At 44.1% G+C, this 22211-nt stretch overlaps 1 protein-coding gene and 1 pseudogene across 1 annotated transcript in view; one reads left to right on the top strand and one right to left on the bottom strand.

Annotated features, from left to right (window-relative positions):
* Positions 1-17157, bottom strand: part of Reck (reversion inducing cysteine rich protein with kazal motifs) — a 69778-nt gene extending 52621 nt beyond the window's left edge. The window contains exons 1-2 of the mRNA XM_055597675.1: positions 17058-17157; positions 112-170 (exon numbers count right to left, since the gene is read on the bottom strand). Coding sequence (XP_055453650.1) covers positions 112-170; positions 17058-17157 — 159 coding nt within the window. The remainder of the gene's footprint in view (positions 1-111; positions 171-17057) is intronic.
* Positions 567-661, top strand: LOC129669438 (U6 spliceosomal RNA; annotated as a pseudogene).
* Positions 17158-22211: the final 5054 nt, after the last annotated feature.

The following is a 22211-nucleotide window of genomic DNA, read 5'->3' as shown; positions in this document are numbered from 1 at the left end:
ACACATTATTTGTGGCGTAAACCGTGTGTAGGCTGTTATACAGCAGACTTTTGCAAAAACAAATTTAGAAATTACTCATCTGACTGTGTTCACAATTACCCCCAAGCTTACCTGTTCACACACGTCACGGCACATCTGGTTATCCTTTGAGTGACTACAACACACAGCACCTAGGAGAAAAGGAGGCGTGACGTCTCACTGTTAACAGACGGTTCTTTGTTGTTTTCTGTTTCTGAGGAAGGCCCTCCTAATATGTAACACAGGCCTCACACCCTGTGTCCTCCCGACTGAGCCTCCAACGTGCTGTGTTAGAGGCTGTTCCTGAGATGTGTACTGACACATCTGTTGTCATTATTCATTTTAACTCCAGCTTCAATGAGAATCTATTACAACTAAGGTGCTAAGTTTGGATACAGGGTCTTTACTCTAAAGAAACTAATAGGAAAGACTTTCATATAATAAAAAGTGTCATAACATAAAAAGTTACTATTTAATGTGTACTTCCTACATTTTATACTAAGAGTGAGTTATATATTATATTTTTTAGTCTATAGATTATTCTATGAGTGCTCACTTCAGGAGCACATATACTAAAATACAGAGATTGGCATGGCCCCTGAGCAAGTATGACACGCAAATTCGTGACACATTCCATACTTTTTGATGATTTTCATCCATAATTTCTTTAAATACTATAAAACAGACAATACTCATATTATTTAGACAGGAAGCTGTCTAGAATTAGCATTGGGGTTGTGGATTATGACTGCTAAACTACATTGTCTTTTGTCAAAGACGGGGCAGTTGGACTTTCTTCAGAACCAGACAAGTATGTGCTGCAGATGGGTAACAGATTCTCATGAAAACTATTTAGTACCTTTATCTAGTCATATTATCAATGTAGATAAACTGTTTTATGATAAAAAGATTATTCTATGGACAATATTTTATTAACTATAACAGAAAGCTAACTTGTTTTTAAAATGATGAATTTTGTCAGGACTTGTTGGATTTGAGATTTCTATAGGACATTCAGATGGAAATACTGGTAAAGTCCAAAGTCAAAACTTGGAGTACATCTCAGAGCCCAGCCTAAAGAGCCAAATGCCAAGGCATGAGTATAAAGGGTGTAAAGAGATACAGCGTTATCTATGGGGAGTTTCTGCTGGAACGTAAATACAGCACCAAACCCCGATGAACAGCAACACCTGAGATACATAAAGAAATGTGGCTGAAATACAGCAAGAGGGTCAATCACTAAGTGACACCCAAGCAATGGCAGGTGCCCAGAGATAGAAGACAGATAGAAGGCTGAAAAAGAAAACAAATTTGCTTAGAAAGCCACCTGTTGGCTGGGTGTGGTAGCCTGTATCTGTGATCCTAGATTTGGGGTGAAAAAGCAGAAAGATTAGGAATCCAAGGCCAGTCTGGGCTACATGAGACCCTGCCTCAGAAAAAAAAAAAAAAGCCACCTACTGAACATCCCAGATAATTCCTTTTCGTTTATTCACTTGCTTCTTTATTTATTTTGCATGTGTGAAGTGAAGGAGAGTAGTCAACATATGGGGAGAAACTAGGAGAAAGAACTGTGAACACAAATTCCCTGAAAAAAAAAAAAAAAAAAAAAAAAAAACACTTTTAGTTGTATATTCTCCAGACTTCCTGAATGGGCTTCCTGATTGCGGTAGACCTAATCATCTTGAGCTGTCTTTAGTAAGAGCCATTTATCAACCACCTCTGTACCAGACAAGGTATCCTTTCAACTATCAGGTAAAATCTCTGGAACGTATCAACTCAGGATATCATTAACCAGCTTCCACTAGCCCCCAAATTAAGAGTGTAACCAAATAGCAGCTGGAGCCTAGAGTAGAGAGCAACCCACCCACAGATCTGGTAACTCTAAAAACTATTGATTTATTACTTTCTTCTGCTGTCTGACTACAGAAGTTTTTCCACAATGGACCATGTCATCTAGGTAACCAGAATCCATGTTTCTGGGCCATGGTCACTCATGTTTTGTGCAGAATAAACTATTTCTTATTCCTTTTAGAGAAAGAGCTTGTTCTGCCTGCTGGAACAGTGACCAAGAAACCAAAGAAGTAACATGTTTCTAGAAGGCAGCATGTGCTAGAAGCTGCTGTCATATGATGTGGAATTCACAATGATCACAGTATTTAGGAATCTCAAAGTCACTGTTATCAGTGTGGACCAGCGAGGGCAAAGCTCATCTCAAGAAGGTACACACACATCCTCTTCCCAGGATTAGGCTGTACAGTGAAGAATCTCAGTGGCTTTTGTTCTAGCTCTTGAGAGGGGAGGCTGCAGGTCCTTGGGATTTCCTCTACCACAGGAGTGTCTTTGCTGTGATATGAAGTAAGCCAACTGGATGGCTTCAGGACAGGGCTAGCCAGGCCTAAAGGACTAGCACTGTAACCAGGGGGTTGGGGATTTGAGAGATTTATCAACTTGGCCTCTCAATCTTTGGTGGTGGGAGGGGAACACAAATTGAATTTAACCATTTGACAATAATTCACTTAATCCTAGACAAGGAAACTGACACAGAAGCTCAGTGAAGCTTACCTGGCTGGCGATTTCACCGATAAGCTAGGGAAATTTTATATATGTAAATGTACATTGATTCTGCTGGGTCTGGTGGACATGCCTTTAAGCCCAACAGAGGCATCTAAATACAAGGCCATCCTGGCCTACATAGTGAACCTGAAAGGGTTAGACTAACTTTGTAACCTATATGTCTTCTAAAGCCTATAGTTTTGAGTTTTAGGTTCAGGTTCAGCTAAAGCCTCTTAGTACCTTTCCAGAGAATGGAAAAATGTGACCCTATCTATGAGGACAGATAGAAAAAAAAGGCAAGCAAGCAATGACCTTCACTCAGCAAAAAGAAAAACTCCTGTCTTTGAGATAGCATTTCTTAGCAACAAACCTAGACTTCTTCTGAGAAGCTTTTGACCTTCAGCCAAAAGTCTGTAGCCCCTAATCTTCAAGGATGAGCTAACCACCCCCACCTTCAATTGCAGCTGCATCCACACTTGGCAGGACTGGCCAAGCTTGAGCACCTAAGACTAACCAATTATCTTACTTTATAGCTTCCTCGTCCAATCCTAGATTGCCAAGACTGCAACTTCAAATCTCCCGCAATTTTTCTTTTAAAAACCTAAAGGCCTTTGTCTCCCGGTGCCACTCTTTGCTGACCGGCAGGGGTGACCCTATTGCGCAATGGTTAATAAACCTCTTGCTTTTGCAACGAGTCTTGGTCTGGGGGAGTTTCTGGGAAGGGTGTGATCTTGAACTCCTGAGCTGTGAGACCCCAGGTCTTACAAACCCTGGCCAGACAGTGCTACACAGTGAGACCGTTTCAAAACTAAACTGTACACATGCGCGCACACACACACAGATTCCCCGAGAAGGACAGAAAGCTCTGTGTTGCCTCCGGACCTGGGTCCGTGAGTTTTACTTGGCTGGTCCTCCAGGCTCTGATCCTTTATACAGACAGCAGCTGTACACTAAGCTTGTACTCTTCCTGGAGCTACTCTGCAAAGAGTAATTTGAAGTATACTGCTTCCCTGAGCTCTGAGTTGTTCTAGTGAGCTACTAATGGTCATGGGAACATTGGCTCTGTACTCAGATCAAAAGTCTGTGAGCTGGGGCTGGAGAGACAGAGCTCAGTGGTTAAGAGGGCTTGCTACTTTTCCAATTTCAAGTTCAATTCTCAGCACCTACGTGAGGCAGCTCAAAACTGCCTCTAACTGTAGCTCTAGGGGATCTGACAGCCTCTTCTGGCCTCCACAGGCACCTACCCACACATGGCGTACAACCTAGTGAGACAGGAGCTAGCTTCCTTAAGCAGTGAGGGAGAGCACAGGGAGGGATCCGGAGCTAGTTGCAGCACGTGGACCCTTCCCGAGTAAGTTACTGGCTGGGCCTGTGGAATCCTTGATGGCATAGTCCCCACGCCTTCAAACATGATCAACTTACCCGCTACCCAACCCCCTCCACAGACTCCACGAAAGATCCCGGACAGGATGGCATGCCGCGCTCCCCCAGCAGGCCCTTCTCACTCCCAGGAGTTTTTTCTTGTGATCTTTGCTCTGATTGTTTGCGCTGGTCAATCCTTGTCAATGATTCTTATTCTTGGGCATGAGACAACATACTCAAAAGCTCCTGGCTAGGGGGACTCTGGTGACTGACTGTCCAGCGTCTTCAACTCCGCAGTTAAGGCCACCATGAGCCAGGAAAGGCTCCACTGCACTCAGAGAACCTGAAGTAAGGTTGACATGTGCGGAAGGCAATCTTGGTGAAGTTGTGCACTTTAGCCAGCAGGGGCCAAGCAGACTCGGGGTGGTCACGGCAGAACTGGATTGTAGTATATCCAACTGGAGGTCAAGCAGAAAGAGGAATGGGGGTATGGGCTCAAGAGGGGGTACTGTGCTTGCAGATAGGAATACTACAGTGAACAAAGACTTGTACTCTTTAACTTCAGGTAAGTTACAGTCCTGTGGTAGCATAACCAGAATTTTAGGGACAAAATGTTCAGGTTCTGGCAGCACCAACTGGTTAGGCTTGGCTACCTATCTTACTTAACACACCAATCAAAGAGATGACTAAAAGTAAAAACCAGAGGTCTAACAAGTGTGCTTAAAAAACAAACAATGGGTCCAGGGACCCTAAGTTTGTCTTTAGGGCACTGATAGGTCACTTCCATTTTAAATAGAGAAGGAACTGAAGTAGTGGGCAAGAGGTTTATATAATTAAGCAGCCCCGGCTAAGGTGTGGTCTGGATGACCTCTGTCTCAGTTTTCACAAACAGGGTCCTAAGAACTTGTTAGAGCTGTCATAAGCCGGAGGGGACCCATCTGGTTCCTATACAATGATTCCTTCTGCTCCAGGAGGCACAGGAAGAGTGCTGTGTCCTGCAAGGTTTGGCTGTCCCTGCAGGTTTAGGACGATGGCTTATCTCTGTGACTTCAGGCTTGAAGGGAGTGAAGTGGATCAGGGAGACAGGTGGCCCTTGAGTGACTAACATGCCTAAGTTAAAGGGAGGGAAAGAGACAGACACAGAGTGAAGGGGGAGATGCCAGGCTTCATTTGGCTTTTAAGTTACCTTGTGGGTGGAGAGTTCAATGCCTTTTATGAGACACAGTTTCTAAGTGTCCAGGAAAGGAATTAAAGACAGAAGTAGATGAAGACAGAGGTGACAGCATCGACCTGTTCGGGTGAAACACAGTAGGTATGATAATAGGATTGGGATGTGTCTTACTGTGGGCTTGAACTGAAACTGTCAAGCTCTGAGCTGGCGCCTTTAAGAATTGAGAAAGGAGGGGAATACAGCCATGTTTTGTGAAGTTATGTTTAAACAGGCTTCTTTTTAAGTTTTCCAGGAATGCGTGTGTATGTGTGCGTGCGTGTGTGTGTATATCTGCAAGAGCATGTGTGGTTTCGTGTGGCTATGGTGTAATGTGTACGGAGGCGAAAGGCTGATATCAGAATCATCTACAATTGCTCTTCCATCCTATTTATTGATACAACCCCCAGATTGCTGACACAATGAACCTTGCTAGCCAGTTTGCTCTGAGGATCCCCTGCCTCCACCTAATGAAGCTGGAACTGGCAAACATTATGTGGGCGGGTGTGGGGATCTGAACGCCAGTCCTCAGGCTTGTGCAAGTGCTTTCTTTCCTTATCCTCCCCCTCTGTTTACTCCTCCTCCTCCTCCTCTTCTTCCTCTTTTCCTTCTTTTTGTTTTGAGACAGGGTTTCTCTGGGTAGCCTTGGCTGTCCTGGACTCAACTTGTAGATCAGGCTGCCCTTGAACTCACAGAGATCCTCCTGCCTCTGCCTCCTTGAGTGCTGGGATTTTTTTAAATTAATTTTTTATTTGCTTTGCTTTGCTTGTTCATTTTTTTGGTGTGTGTGTGGCGGGGGTGAGGGTGTGTGGGTGTGGATGTGTGTCTGTCTACAGGCCACAGTACCGGTGTAGAGATCAGAGGGCAATCTGAGTAGTGGGAGTGGATTCTCTCCTACCGTGTGGGCCCTGGGGATTGAACTCAAATCCTCAGACTTGGCAGCCAGCACCACTTACAAATCACGCCATCTCAACAGCCCCAGCCAGGTGTCTTTATTGCAGGCCTTTAGGAAGACATTTAAACATTGATATGTGTTGTTAATCAGCTAATGAGGGATCTACCACAGAGATGTCCAAGCACACAGAACACTTTTCAGGACATGTACTAGCATCTCAGAATGCCAGTTTGAGAAATACCAAATTAGAGGAAATGAGCACAAAGGAATACACACAGAAGATATTGCTAAGCTGATGGGGCCATCCAGGACTGCAAAGTCAGAGACGAGGAGTTGAAAGTGTTACATCTGACACAACTACATTTGGTACAATGGCTCTAATATGTATAAACCTAGACGTAGGTGCATATACAGTAAATCTACAACATAATTGTACATTCACATAAAATGTTCCATTCTTGTACATAAGAGAGATAAAAACTGGTTTTTACATTGAAAATAGGATTAGTATTGGAGGAGAAATGAATAAAAGAGTAAGACAGAAATCTTCTTAGATTTTATTTAGAAGGCCGAAATGCAGCACAGAGTTGCTCTGTGTTTCTTCACAGAGCAACAGCAGGGTCTGTGCTGTTACTGGACAGCTCATTTTCAGGAGAGACTAGCTTCTGTGAGTTCTCAGTGTCTGACCTAGAGATTTGATCCAGCCTGAGGATGGTGCAGAGCTGCAATCCCAGCATTCTAAGGGTGATTAGGGCCCTGAACAGCACTCTAACTCTAGGAGCTGCCAAGCATTTCTGAGACCCCCACACAGCAGCTATGTCTCACACACACACACACTATAGATCTGATCACAGCAGCTATGTGATACACCCCCACACCACCACAGCTCCAAAGCCAGGCTCTCTGCAGCCCTGCTGGAAGGAAGGCCCCATGACTGATCGACTGTGCTCTGGAAGTTGGCACTTTCTTCTACCCTCTAACACAAAGGTCATGTGAGGGCAGCAAATGCAGCTGATCTGGACCAAAGATAACTCAGAGTAACATATGGTTCCAATAAACATGGGCTTAATGAAAAGAAAACAACCAAGCAGACAGGAGTCTGATTTAGGCCTAGGAATTTTTGAAAAAAAAAAAAAAGTTTCTTGAAGCAAAGGTCTATTTAAAAGAGGGTCACGAAATGTTCTCTAATTAAAACTCTGACAGAAACTGAAAGTTTTATTTAAAATACAAATACAGAAGCCCCCTCTCATTTTACATTTAATAATGAAGGTCAAATTTATTATTGAGTAACTCCCAAATGAGAAGTTTCCAGAAAGAAACTGTACCTTCAAATGACCTTATGCAAGGCTGATCAATAGTTTAATGTCAATGACAGTGGAGAGGCTGGAGTATTGCAGGTCCAGAGCCTAATTACAATCTATCTTGGGCTATCTTTAGCACCCTAAACACATTGACTTTTTGGAATGTATTAATTTAACAAAATCATAGTTTTCACCAACCAAAAGGTTAAAATCCCAGCAGAAAGCATCTGAGGCCTGCAGAAGTTACTCCATTTTGCTCAACCAGCTACTTAATGTGCCCACCAATGTGTTTGAAAGTGCCTTGATTTATGACTTTCTTTGTTCTCTTTCTATAAAAACTTCATCAAATTGTTACAACATTGGTACATGGAATTTGGGGTAACCTAAATCTGTTCCTGCGCTATGGCCACTTATAACTGGCTTCAGAATAAACTACCACTTATCCTTTTGAGGTGACAGATGTATTTTTTTGTTGATACAAAGCTAACATATACATATATATGTATATGTATGTATATATATGTATGTATACATGTATATATGTATTACATACACACACACATATATATACATACATATATATGTGTATATATATATAGAGAGAAGAAACCACGAAATTTGAAAAATAAAGATGAAAAGGAAAATAATTTCTACTCCAACTGTCCTACCACAACTTCTGTTGACATCCTGGCATATTTCCTTCTAGCTTTCCCAAAGCTTTTTTCTGGTACTTCTGACAAATAGGATGAAAGAGCGCAGCCTGAAGTCCCCCAGTACTGACCCCTCCCTCATCCGAGCAGTCCTCTGTAGTAGCACATTTCCACAGCAGGCCTGGGAGCCGCCGTCCCATCACACTGCCCACTGATTCTGAACAGCAGGCATTACTGCAGCAGTGTGCATTTTTCCTACTTTTAAACACAGTCTTTAGCACTACATCCTTTCCAAGAAATAAATGTACACACATACTCAATTCATATCCCATCACAAAGGATATGAAAAATCTGAATGCAATTAAAGTAGTAATTAGAGGTCTTTATCTGTTTTAGAATAATTAAAGTAGATTAACTGGGTCATCAGTCAGCTATAAATGGGGCATGACAAAAACAAAACAAAACAAAACAAAAAAAGCAAGCAAACAAAAACAAAAACAAACCATGCAGTGCCTAGTGCCTTCTACAAGGCAAGCTAGTCCAGAAAAGTTTTGTTTTAGAATTTGACTCTAATTTGCCTATTTGTTCACCTAATTTGTTGTAGTTTAAACTCTGCTCATTGTCATAAAATGGAACTGGACAAGGACAGAAGAGTTAAAAATAAAACCTGATATTGACATGAGAATAAAAAGCATCAGATTAACCTTATTGAAGAGATACAGATGTCATCTTGAGGCTCAGTCTGAGACTCTGATTATAAAATTAATGAAAACCAAAAGGGAACTGCTAAAGCCCATGCTTGCTGGTTTCGAGAAGGAATTGGTGTAGCCTAGGAATATTAGGGCAGAATTATCCAATAATCTGAAGCACCCAGGCCTGGCTGCCACTGGAGACCACGTGCAAACCAGAGCCAAGTGAGCAGAGTGCACACGCCCCAGCCGCACTAGGAAAATGCAATTGCTAGGGCAGGCGAGCATCTAAGGAAGCGCATACACACTGTAATCTAAAAATGACCCCCCCAGAATCACAGGCTTTTTGAAGTTAAAAGGGATTTTGCCACAGAAGCCTTCCCAAAGCTGCAATTCAGTTTTGTCATTGCAATGCCATTCCTGTTTTCTTTGATAAAGAAAATAGGTCCTCTAATAAATATATCACAAAGGACTATTAAAACAAAACATTTATGTAAATAAATATATTCATATCTACCCAACACTATTGAGAGGAAAAATCTGGGCCAATACTAAAGTTAAAAATAAAAAGACAAAATTTAGAAAGAGAAACTTATTTTTAGTATGTGAAAGCTTTTATGATAAAGTTTGTCTTTTAAGTCAACTTCGAAAGTAATAATAATAATAATAATAATAATAATAATAATAATAATAATAATAAAACAAGTTAGGGAGACAAAGTTTGACATGATGTCATTATGCAGGTCAAACTTGGAAGGTCATATTGAGCATCTGTTCTCAGAGAAAAGCATCAGGTCCTTTGTGTACACACAGGTTTTACTGTAACAGAGCAACTTGTACAAATTAACATTTAAAATGAGCATCTTTTTCATTCCAGTGAAAACAGAAAAATTAAAATAAAAATTTAAAAAATAAAGTTACAACAGAGAATGTCAAATCCAAAGAAAACCCTACAGATTCTGCTGACTCTCCCATTGAATGGCAGGACTCATCATCTTTATGAGAGAATTTTATTTTAAAAGTGTCACCTTAAACCACATGCATGTCCCTTAAATAACCACAATTTAAAACACGCCAAAGGAGAAGCCATGTTGTCAAAATGCCACTTTTTCAGAGAGGAGTAATGGACAGCCTGGTCAAATTCAAACCTTTTTGATGTAATAAAACTTTATAAGTGGAACTACTTCATCGATAGGCAAAGTGTAACCAAAATCTGTCTAGATGGATATTGTGTAATTTTTGCACAGGACTCTGCTTAGTAAATACGAAGCTATATATGCCAGGAATCGTGCTTCAATAAAGGAGCATAAAGATTAAAAAGAAGAAGAAGAAAGTGATAATCACTAAGAATGCTTAAATGACAACTTAACTTTAACTTATAAATACAGTTATGCAAACTGTCACACTTCTTTCTTTAAAAACATAAAAACTGGGCACTGTGCTGTAGGCCTGAAATCTTAATACCCAGGAGGCTCAGGGAGGTAGGTCATTATGAATTGAAGACAAGCCTGGCTACAAAGCAAGACTGCCTTAAAAAAAAAAAAAAAAAATTAAAGAAATAAAAATTTAAAAAAATCTCCTCTAGTCTCCCCAAAACAAAGACATAAAATATGCAAGTCTATGCATTTATGTATATATTTTATCAGCCAAGGAAAAGCCAAAAGTAAATGCTTAACCATAAGCCAAGCACACACGGCCTCATCTGTCTACACATACATACAGGCAGGCACACACTTTGTTTCTCCATTTCGATCGCCCCCACGGCTTGTCAGCATGGCAATGATCTCACTTGGTTCTAACCAATATAACGTCCATGCTAAAGCTCTTTCCTTGTCTTTAGAGACAGGCAACGTCTCTCTTAATCAGCTGCCCATTTCCTGCTGCTCATGTCTAGGCCTTCCATATATTCTCCTGAGTCTCCCTTCCTCAGACTTCAGCAGGGAAGGTGAACATGGCCGCCTGGACCCACAGTAAGCCTTTCTTCTCTAATCTGGTTGTTGATTTTCTGCTTAAATCAAAGTGGCAGAAGTGGAACCTTCAATCCCTGGCTCTTCTCCAGTTATTTCCCGTGAGTTCTTTCGGTATGGGAGCCTGACTGTAAGCTTCTGATATACTGCTCAGCTGAACAAGCCCCGCTGATATAGCCTGTTAGATAATGTCTTTAAACTTTCTATGTTTAACGTGTATGGTGTTTCGTCAGCTGGTATGTCTGTGTACCTCGTTCGGGCAGTGACACCAGAAAGGGGAGTCTGATCGCCTGGGGCTGGAGTGCAGGTGATGGCTGTGAGCATGACTTCTGGAAGAGCAGCCAGCAGTATTAGCTGCTGAGCCATCCCTCTAGACTTTTTTTCAAGGCTTATTTTTATTTCTTATTATGTGCATGTCTGTATGTATATGCTATATACATGTGGCCAGAAGTGGGTGTCAGATCCCCTGGAGCTGGAGTTACAGGAGGTTTTGAGATGCTTATTGTGGATACTGAGAACAGAATTCAGACCCTGTGGGAGAACAGCAAATGACCTTAACCACTGAGCCATCCCTCCACCCCTATATAATGTCCTTTTAACAGAAAAGGAAGTACAGGAAGGACACTTTTCTCACTTCACCCCAGTGCCATATTACAGTGATGCACTCACAATTTAGTAAGCAGCTTGATTTTTTTTTAATATGTATATTGGAGTCACTCAAAAGGTAAGCAGCCACTGATGATAGCTTGAAGCTAGGGATGCTGATGGAGCAGAAAAACTGGAGGAGCAGAGATGAAGCATTAAGACATGTGCAGAACAGCAGTGAGCAGGAAGGACTTCCCAGTGGAATCATACTTCTTGGCAATTTCCTGCTTTCCTTAGCCCTCTGGAAGGTAGAGTGTGCTGAAATGTGCCACGCCTGGTGCATGCAATTTCCACTTAGAGGCTACAGAAGTGCCTCCGATCTCAGTCAGCTGTCTTGTTTCTGGTCCTTGGCATCAGAAGCACCTCAACCCAGATACTCATCATCAAACAACTAAGGGGATTCTTACGATGATTCTTCTAGACACCAGTTGTCAGCTTCTTGGATGATACCCTTCCTCATTCTCCAAGGCTCCCATTATAAGCAAGGGACCTAATGGTATGAAGTTTAGTTCCCAATGAATATTTCTTGGTTAGAAATACATATATGAATCTTTTTGACACAGGGTCAGATATAGGTCATGCTAACCTCCAACTCACTATATAGAAAAGAATGACTTTTAAATTCCTGATCTTCCTGCCTTCATCTTCCAAGTGTTAGTATTCAGGTGTATGCCATTACATTTGGCTTTTTAAAAAATTCATTTATATGATTGTGTTCACATCTGGATGCACATGTGGGTGGGGGTCAGAGACTGATGTCTGGAGTCTTTCTCGGTCATCCCTTTCTTCTCCTTCTTCCCTCTCTTCTCCCCACTCATCCCTCCTCCTCCTCATCTTCTTCTTTTTTTGAGATAGTCTCTCATTGAGCCTGAACCATATCAGTGACTTTCAGGGACCTGCTTCTTCATACACACACCCAGAACCCAGTGCTGGAGCCACAGACGGGTGCTGCTGCATGATTTTTTGTGTGAGCACTAGAGGTCTGAATTCAGGTGCCTGTGTTGTCTGTTGTGTGCCACCCCCACCCTCTTGCTTTTGAGGTGGTTCCTCCCACAAAAAGCCAGTAGGGCTTGGAATTTGCTATATGCCCAGCTGGGCTTCAAACTTGCAGTTCTCCTACCCCTGCCGACTGAGTGCTGGAATTACAGGCATGTACTACCATGTCTGACTCTTGGCAATCTTCATGTTATCTCCAAATTTTGCAGCATTTGCCATGTCATGTACTACGTGCTTGATGAAATCAGTTTTTCCTCAAATACAGTCTTTAGACTTGGACTATAAATAAATATGTACTAATTAAACCATCTATTATCAGTGTACACATTCCATAATTCTTGGTGATGTGTGCGTTTTTCTTTAAGACTGAGCGTCATTAAGTAGCTCAGGCTGGTCTCAAACATGCTTGCCTTCACCACTCTACCTCCTTACTGCTGGTGTTACAGCACACGCCACTGTGCTTGGATTTATGGTAATGTTAAGAGTCTGAATTTCCCACTAAACTGTAAACCCAACAAAAATAATGAACATGTCCATTTTTGCATACCACTTTGTAACTTGGGCTATAGTTTCTGGCACTATTTAGCAGCTTAACAAAGACTTGGTGCAGTCAGTTACTCCTGATATCCATCTTAAACATATACAAAGATTGAACTTTTCTTTTTCCCCTAACTCTGCCCCTCCCCCTTTTTCCAGTGCTAGGGACTGAACTCAGGTCTTGTTCATTCTAAATGCTCTACCACTGAGCTACAACCTCATCCCCCAAAATGAAACTTTTGACTCTGCCCCTGCCTAACCTCCTAACTTTCCTCAATACGGCTTCCCCATCTTTTCTACCTTAGTAAAAGGCATCACTTTTACCAAGCCATTTATGATTTAAAAAAAAAAAACAACAACAACAAGCAAAACTAAACAAAGCAATGAGTAACCCATAATTCTTTCCTTTCTTGTTTCACATATCAATCCATCAACAAAATACATTAAATCTCTTTTCTTCTACGTCCACAGCTACTTTCCCAAGTCACCATTATCTTGTTTGAAATACTAGGGTTCTACTGTTATTGTTCTGTTGTGTTGTTTTTGAGAAAGGGTCTCCCTGTGTAGCCCTGGCTGTCCTGGAACTATGTAGATCATCAGGCTGGCCTCGAACTGACAGATATCCACCAGTGTCTACTTCCCTAGTGCTGAGATTAAAGGTGTGTGCCACCACACCCAGCTTCTGCTTGAAATGCTGTAATGGCTTTCTAGTTACCCTTTACTCTTTTATATATAATGCGTTTTGTTTTCATTTATTTTATGTTTCAGCAAGTTCGATCTTGAATATAAATCAGTAGGGCTAGAGAGATGGCTCTGGTTAAGATATAAATCAAGCCACATGCCCCTTACACGGAATAAAACCGAGCAGTTCCAGCAAAGCTCCGCAGCTTCTAGCTCCAGCCTGCACTTGGGCTCACTTTGTCCAACCACAGAGGCTTTCGTGGTCCTTATGTCTCCCTGATTGCCAGCCGCCACTCAGAGCACCTTCACTGCCTCCGCTCGTCACTCTAAACTTCACCTTCTCCAAGAGGCTGTTCTTGGCAGCTCTGCAGAAAGAAATACTCTCCCTCACACAGTTCTGTTACCATGTGGTTTAGTTTCTCCACACCAGCCCTATACCCAATACCATTTTATCCATTTATTATCTATTTCCCCTCTCCTAGGAGTAAGCTGTTAAAGGCACCATCTGCATGTACAGCAGGGCCTGACATCTAGTAACCAGCCAGCGTTTCCTGAACAACAATCCCCCATCCAATCTGTCGTGCCTTTCAATAAATAAAACCTGTCTCCTTGACATCTTTTTACTTTCTTCTAAGCATGTTAAATGGTGAAAAGCAAAGCCAGGCACAGTGGCGCACACCTGTGATCCCAGCACTCAGGGAGGCAGAGGCAGGGGGATAGCTGTGAGCTTTAGGCCAGCCTGGTCTACAAAGGGAATCCAGGACGGCCAAGGCTACACAGAGAAACCCTGTCTTAGGGAGAAAAAAAAAAGTGAAAAGGAAGAATAATAAAAGACGCTTAAGCCTATGGGTACAAGAGAGAAACTCCTGACAGTATACCAGGATAAACTGTCAGGTCTGGTGTGTCACTAGCCGTGACTCTTCCTAGATCATGGGCCAAGATAGTCAGTGGGAAGAAAATCTGCTTTTTTATTACTTTCCTCCAGATAGGCGTTTCCTTTTTCTAACTTAAAATTCATTACATTCTTTTTCGGGATTCTAGGCTATTACATAATCCCTCAAATGTCAACTCCTTCAAACTTGGCCCTTAACATTACCCGTCTTTCTTTCTTGTATTTTTACAAAACACCTTAAACAGAAACAGAAGCACTCAGGTGCCCTAAGACACAGACCCTGGGCCTGCAGCTGGGCTCTCGTCCCACCATCCAATGAGCTAACCATTGAGCAAGCCACAGCACTCCAACCTTCACCCAAACAGGACAGTCGGGGCAGATACTGCAGGAGGGGTCAGTGACCGGAAAGCTTTGTACCAGAGGAGACCATCTTGGATGGGGATAATGAGAGGGAAAATGAGACCATCTGAACAGGACTACAAACCAAGCCTTCACTGAAACACAATTTATTAATTGTGCTCTCAATTTCTGCTTCAGACCCACAGTGGAAGCTTTTGTCCATTATATTATCCAACGTCCTTCACATAAGAAACCCACACTATATGCTTCCCAGAATTTAGTACAAGGAATGAGGCTCAATTTACAATCAAACTTGGACTCTCTCCTTTATGAGGAATTACAAACTACCGGAAGCCACGGATGTCTTAGAGATGGAAGGGCTACTGGAAATACCTAGCACAGTGTGTATCAAACTGTTATAAAGTTAAATTGTAAACAATTTTTTTCTTCACACAGTTATTTTATTGAGACATAAATCACATGTTTTGAAGTTCATCCTTTTAAAGTATATTGATTGATTCAGTTATTTTCAGCATATTCAGTTATATAACACTGAAATCACCAAAAAGAAACATCTAGCAGTTGTTCTCCAGGTGCTCAGCAAGTAAGTGTGTTTGTCAAAGGACCCCTTGGTCCTTTTATTGTGAGCTTGTGAAATGGGCTGTAACACTGGAGTGTGTTTCATTCACACACATTCATTTTTAACATTTAATTCTTTTGTCTTTCCTTTTCTGCTTTTCATTTTTTGTTTTTTTATTATTTGAGATAGGGTATCACGCTGTGACCCAGGCTGGCCTGGGTCTTGTGGCAATATCCCTACCTTACCCTTCCAGGAATTACAGGTGTAAACCACTTCACCTGGCTTGTCCAGACATTCAAGAGCTGCCATTTTGGTGTCTGCGCTGGTGAATGCTACACATGGAGACCTCAATTAATCCTCACAGTAAAATCCAGAACAACGGTTCTCAACCTTCCTAATGAACTTCAATATAGTCCATGTTATGGTGACCCCAATCATAAAATTATTTTAGTTGCTACTTGATAACTTTAATTTTGCTACTGTTATGAATTATAATGTATCTGTAGTTTTTGATGGCCTCAGGCCACCCCTGTGAAAGGACTGTTAGAACCCCGGTGGGGTCACGTCCCACAGGTTGAGAAGTGCTGATACTACATTTAAGAATGTGAATATTAAAATGTACAAGAATTAAGGCTAAGTAACTTGAAGTTTTTCTGAAGGATCTACAACAGTGGGATAAGAGGGGACAATTAGTATGCTATCGATATCTTTGGGCTAACTAGAACACAGAGAGGGAAGCTGAATAATAAGTTAATTAGTTAACTAATCCCAGGTCCCTGACACAAGCCTTCCCTTCTTCAAATGACTACCTTTAAAAAACACAACAACCAAAACTTAATTTTAATATTACAGGCTTTCTTAAAGTCCTCGCAGAGACTGAGTGTTTTTAAAGTACCTCACTCTGTAAGCAACATATTTTTGTCATACAAATCCCAATCATCTTTTGATGGCTAACATTGGTAGACACTCGGTTTTTCTCTTCTTCTAGGAGGGTGTCACCCTTCCTCTGTGCACATGCACCCTGCCCACATCTCTACTCTGAACATGGCTGACTGAATTCAAACTGCTTAGAGCTCCTGTCTTATGCCACCTATCAGCCTGAGGTCTCTGGGAAGCACAAGTTGTGTCAAGCCTGAAAGCTGACCTGCACTGCAGGAAGGACAATCAGAAGCTGTCAGGCTTCCTGTCCATCTCTGGTGTAACTGCTTTAAGGCAGCCTAAGAACACACCTCTCTCCTCCAGCACGCCCGCCCCAAGCTGAGCTGCCGACTCAACCAGCCGGGTCTCAGACCGACAGTGCACCCAACAGGCAGGCTTGTGGAGCCCGTCAACGGTCACCGCCATCCAGGCCAAGTCAGTCAAATTAACAAGTGACAACTGGCTGGGCGGCTGTAAGGGACGTGCACCTACCAGTCCCGCCCGCCAGGCAGGGTCATCCGGAGCCCAGGCACCTCCCTGATTTCTGACAGGGACCCGGGCAGGGCATGGGGTCCCTGTCTGGGAGGTGAGGGAGCAAGGCCTCGAACCCAGGTCACCAACCCTGGCGTCGGAAGACCTTCAGGGCAGAGAAGGCGAGGGCGGGGAGCGGCCTCGGTCTCGGCCCCGCACGACGCCCAGAACCCGCGAGGGTCCTCGTCGGCCGCGGGTCTGGGGGCACGCGCACCCCGCCCCCGGCCCCGCGCCATCTTGGAGCGCTGAGGCGCTCGCTCGGGACCACCCCAACCGTGGCCCCGGCGGCTACTCACCCGCGCTGCCCGGGACCAGGCCCCCCGCCGCCTCCGCCACCCCCGCCGCGGCCAGCAGAAGCAACAGCGCGCCTCGCGGAGAGGCCCGGACGCTCGCCATGTCCGGGCCGGGCGGGTCCGAAGCCGCGGGATGCTCGGACCCAGCCTGGCCGCAGCCGCCGCCGGCACCAGGCCCCGCCCCCGGCGCCCTGGCTCCCCGGTGATTGGCTGCGGCGCCCCGAAGCCCCGCCCTAGCCGCTCAGAAGTTCCAAAACCTCCCGGGGGCGGCAGCGCGCCCTGGACCCCGCTCTTTGTTGTGCGCCAGCTGTGCGTCGCCTTCGGCCGCGGGCTCCCGGGCAGGGTCTTCCAACGGGAAGTCAGAAGCTGGCGACCCCTTCGGAACGCCTCTGCGGCGGGCCGGAGCTCATCCCCCTCCCCGCGAAGCTCAGAGGCGACTGGCCTGCCCTGATCTCTCGGCAGGCCGGTCTGAACCGCAGGGGTGCACCCCTTGCTGCGCGCCCCTGAAGACTTTCAGTCTCTCGTGCCCGTGCTGCCTCGGCCTAAAGGAGGTGTGTCACCTGGCCTTCCCTCAAAGCCAGAGGGCTGCTGAGGGCGCGGAGCCACAGGGAGGCCTCCCGCGGCCACTCACAGTTAATGCTGTCCCACCCAGAGGAAAGGGCGGGACAGCCTGTATGACTAGACTTGGAGAGCCTTGAAATTCAGAGTTGGTTCAAGAGGATTTGGAGGTGGATCGCCCCGCGCCAGTCTAGCAGCTACTGTGGACCATGCTCTAGAGGCGCAAAGCTAACCCATTGTGTAGGAACACCTCCCCTCTGCCCAGCTGCCCGCTCTCGAACAGAAAACGCAACCATTTTAGAGTCACCTTGCTGTTCACAAGTGAAACCAATTGCTTATTTACAGATTCCTCTACTCAGGTCGCTAAAAGCCCCCAGGCAGATGGTAGCAGTGATAGTAGAGGAAAAGCAAGGTCCTGGTGCACTCTTGGAGCCGGATTTTACACTCTTCCTGACCCAACCGCACGCTGGCCTTCCTTGATAAATTCAGTGGACACTTTTGCCTGTTTGTTTATTTGTTTGTTTATGTTTGTGTTCTGGAGACAGGATCTCATACAGCTCACCTTGAACTTCACTGTTAAGCCCAGGCTGGCCTTGGTTTCCTGATGAAGTGCTGCGATTTCTGGCATCCAGCTCACATTGTATTCAGAAAGTCTAAGACAGTACTTGATCCAGTGGATAAAATGGCACTCCCAAACTGAGGGGTCTTACTTGGGCCGTGGGATTAGCTTGTTGTACTTAATCCCCACCCTTCCCGACTACGTTGTACTTCTTTAAAAAACAAAAACAATTTTTGAGAATTTTATACCCGAGGATTTCTACCCCACCCTCTTTCTTTCCTTTCCAACCAAAGCTTTACTCTTTAGAACAGTTTTAGGCCCACAGCGAAGCTGAATGGAAGGCACAGAAAGCACATGGCTCCTGCCCCTCTTGTGCACACAGCATCTGTGACAGTGAGTGCACCAGCGCTGACCCAGCCACGGGCTTCCCTGCTGGGACTGTGCAGTCTGTGTTGACGGATGTACGGTGTTTATCTACCATTGTTGCTATTACCTGTTTAAAGTGGAGCTGTTAGGAAAATGATCTGGTTCACTGGAGCTCACACTACAGTTCTCTTCCACAGTGCTCGTGTGATCGTGCTTCACTGAAAATTGATGGATGATTAGAGATCAATGCAGTACTCTTAAAAAGATTTCATCATCCATGATCGACTGTTCTGAGGCAAAGAGCTATCTCGCTGTGTTTTAGTTAAGGAAACCTCATTAAGCCTCTCTGTCCCTCTCCTCTCCAGTGCTGAGAATTGAACCAGGGGCCTCACACGTGGTAAGCAGGTGCTGCCTCGCCAAGCTGGGTCCCCAGCCCCCTCCACAAATCTTTTGGTTAATGGCTTTGTGGTGTATTTTCCCTATGATTCTATCTCTCCTTTCTGTTTCCTTTCGAGATAGGTACTCCCTATGAAGCTCAGGCTGGCATCAAACTTGAAATCCTCCTGTCTCAGCTTCCAAAGTGCCCCACCCCCTTATATTTTTCAAGTATAGAATTTCTTTGTGTTTTCCTGTGTCTCTATTCCCCTCCTCATAATATTCATGCCTCCCCCTTTTTATATTCTTGATAACCTTTGTTATTTTATAACGGCCACTTAATGTCCTTGTTTGGTAATCTCTATGTCTATTTATATTGACTTTTCCAGTTATGAGTAATATTTTCCTTTTTCTTTACACACTGGATAGATTCTGATTGTATGTCATAGACATGAATTTTGTGTTTGGAGTGATTAGTGTGTGTGTGTGTGTGTGTGTGTGTGTGTGTGTACTGTAAGGACATTTACTCTCTTTTTTCTGGCATGCAGTTAAGTTACTTGAGGATTTATTGAGATCACACATCTGTTTCATCATTGTCACCACATTTTCCTTTTATATGACTAAATGTATGTATAACAAGTGCTTTAAAGTCCTAGTCTACTAATTCCAACATCTGGGTAATCCTGGCAAAGATTTCTGGTGACTGCTTTTAATCTTGCTAATTGATTGTATTTTCTAATCTCTGCATGACTAATACATTTTTACTTCACAGCAGACCTAGGACAAGCCCCATAAAAGCCTAGCCTCCACCCCTAGGACATGGCTTGCCATGGAGTATAATTCATGAATTTAACATTCTGCACAGTGGAAATGATAACATTACTCAAAGACAAATCAATAAAAATTATTCAGTCCCAAGAACAGGAGCTGGAAGGAAGATGAGAAGAAAGCATGTCGTTCAGTGTCTGATGTGTGCACAATTGGGTTCCAAGAGGGAGAAGAGAATTAGAGGACAGAAAATGATCCAGAGAGTGGTAGCTGACAACCTCCCAAAAGTGGAAAGCACACAGAAGGCTGAGTGTACCCTGAGATAAGGATAAAATGACTATTTGTCATAAGACAACAATCACACAGATATGGCTGATACTGATACCTCTTCAGAGACGACAGAAGCTGCTTAGCCACCCAGGGCTATCATCCTGCCTTGTTTGGACTGTTGAAGAAGCTTCCTAATTGGCCTTTCATTCATTAGCCCCCATAATCTCTTTTCAAAAAAGCAGTTATAGTGACTTTCTTAAGCAACTCGGTTTATTATTGTGTAGAACTTTCTAAAGGCTTCCCTTCCCACTCCGGAAACAAGAATCCTAGTTCTTCAATATCTCTAAGACTTCCTGCTCACCTCTCTGACCTCATTTCTCACTGCCCCTCTGATTTAGCACACACGCCAGCCACATCCTGCTCTGTGCTTCTGCTTAATTCCTCCAGGCAACTCTGGCTTGGGCTTGTTGCACAGTTCTCTCTCTCCTTGGTGAAAGGAAATGGACTGATTTACAGTTTTGGCCAGAACTGGTGAAAGGAAAGGTCTTGGCTTCTCTCTACCATTCGCAGAACACCTGATGCCATTTTTAGCTTTTGTGTGAATATATTCATACACGGACACAAACACACACACACACACACACACACACACACACACACACATGCACGCACACACACACGCATGTGTTGATTTATTTTAAAAAAAAAAAAAGAAGCTGTAACGAAACCAGGGACATGGATCTGCAGAGGGCTGTGAAGTCTTTCCTGGGAGTGGCTATCCCCCTGGCTCTCCTCAACTCCAGCTTAGGATTCTCAGAGCAGTTTAACTCTTCAGGGCCCAGGTTCTACTGTTACAGACTTAGTGGATGCCACATATATGACAAGGGACACAGCATGGAAGAATGGTGTGATTGGTCAGGCACAGCCCTTCGCATCTATATCAGTCTTCAAATGATGTGATTTGTGAGGTGGGAGGAGAAGTTCAAGGGAGAAAGGGGGTTGCTTGTGAAGGAGGCACCGGGTGGGTCACAGACCCTAGGGTGGAGATCTGGGCTTTATTTCCTGTGTGGAACTCAAGGAAGTGACAGATGTTATGAAATCTCTCTACATGTAGATGTGAGGACACTGGATAGAAGCCGTGTCCGTGTGCGTCTGTTTCTCCCACAGAAGAGTGCGTAGGTGTTTTCTCTGCCCTTCACAAGAGGCAACATAAGTGTTTACCAAGCCAAGATCCTGAAGAGACCTCCAGTTTAGGAGGAGGGGAGCACAGAGCTGTTGTGTTCACGGCCTGTACAACTGGAAGCCAGATGAGAATGCAGGTGTCAACAGGGGCTGCCAGTGACAGCTGAGGGCCAGATGTCCTGCCTTCCCCCAGGCCCGACTGCTGGCTTTGGCTCTGTAAACTCCTTTCAAAACTGGGGAAGATGCTTGAGAATGGCCTTGACTAAATCAAGATTTCCCTGAACTGAGGTTAAGTCTGAAGTAGTCAGTGGGAGTGGGATGTGTGGAGGCAATTGTTTATCTACCACAGATCAGAGCACACTGTCAGAACTTGTTGCTAGGAAGCGAGGTCCCAGCCAGAAACATTTTCCATTTGTGCATCATGCTTACTGTTAGTTTAATAACTTGGAGTGCGGCCTTGGAGAACAAAGCCTGCCTGTTGTCTTGGAGCAGAACCATCATAACTGGCGTCTGTTGACTGTCCTAGTGAAGTCTCAGACAAGAAAAGCCTTTCCCCACAGCCTCCACCACCAACATGGTCTAAAATTTACCGCAGTGCCCTCCAACCCAGGAGGCCCTTGATCTGAGATGCCTGGACACTGACCTTCCTGCTTCCAAAGAACTCTCCAAAGACATGAGCCCACATGCCTGGAACTGTCCTCCCTGTCCTCTACTCCCTTTGTGTATTCATTTCTAAAAAATTCAAACTTAAATTATTTCAGGGACTGAGGAAAGGACTCAGTGGCAAAGAGCATACACGACTCTTGGAGAGGATCCAAGTTTGGACCTGGCACAAAGGTCAGGCTTCTCACAATTGCCTGTAACTGCAACACACACACACACACACACACACACACACACACACACACACACATATTTTGCTATTATTGTTTTTGTTGTTTGCTTGTTTGTTTTGAGACAGGGTCTCACTATGTGGTCCTAGCTGCCCTGGCACTCATTATGTAGACAGGCCTGGCCTCAAACTCACGAGATCAACCTGTCTCTGCCCCTGAGAACTGGTATGCACCACACCTGACCTT

This window comes from Psammomys obesus, unplaced genomic scaffold, assembly GCF_907164565.1.
Source record: "Psammomys obesus unplaced genomic scaffold, mPsaObe1.curated_primary_1811, whole genome shotgun sequence".
Taxonomy (NCBI): Eukaryota; Metazoa; Chordata; class Mammalia; order Rodentia; family Muridae; genus Psammomys; species Psammomys obesus.
Note: the sequence above shows the minus strand (reverse complement) of the source record. Positions and strands in the feature narration are given on the sequence as shown.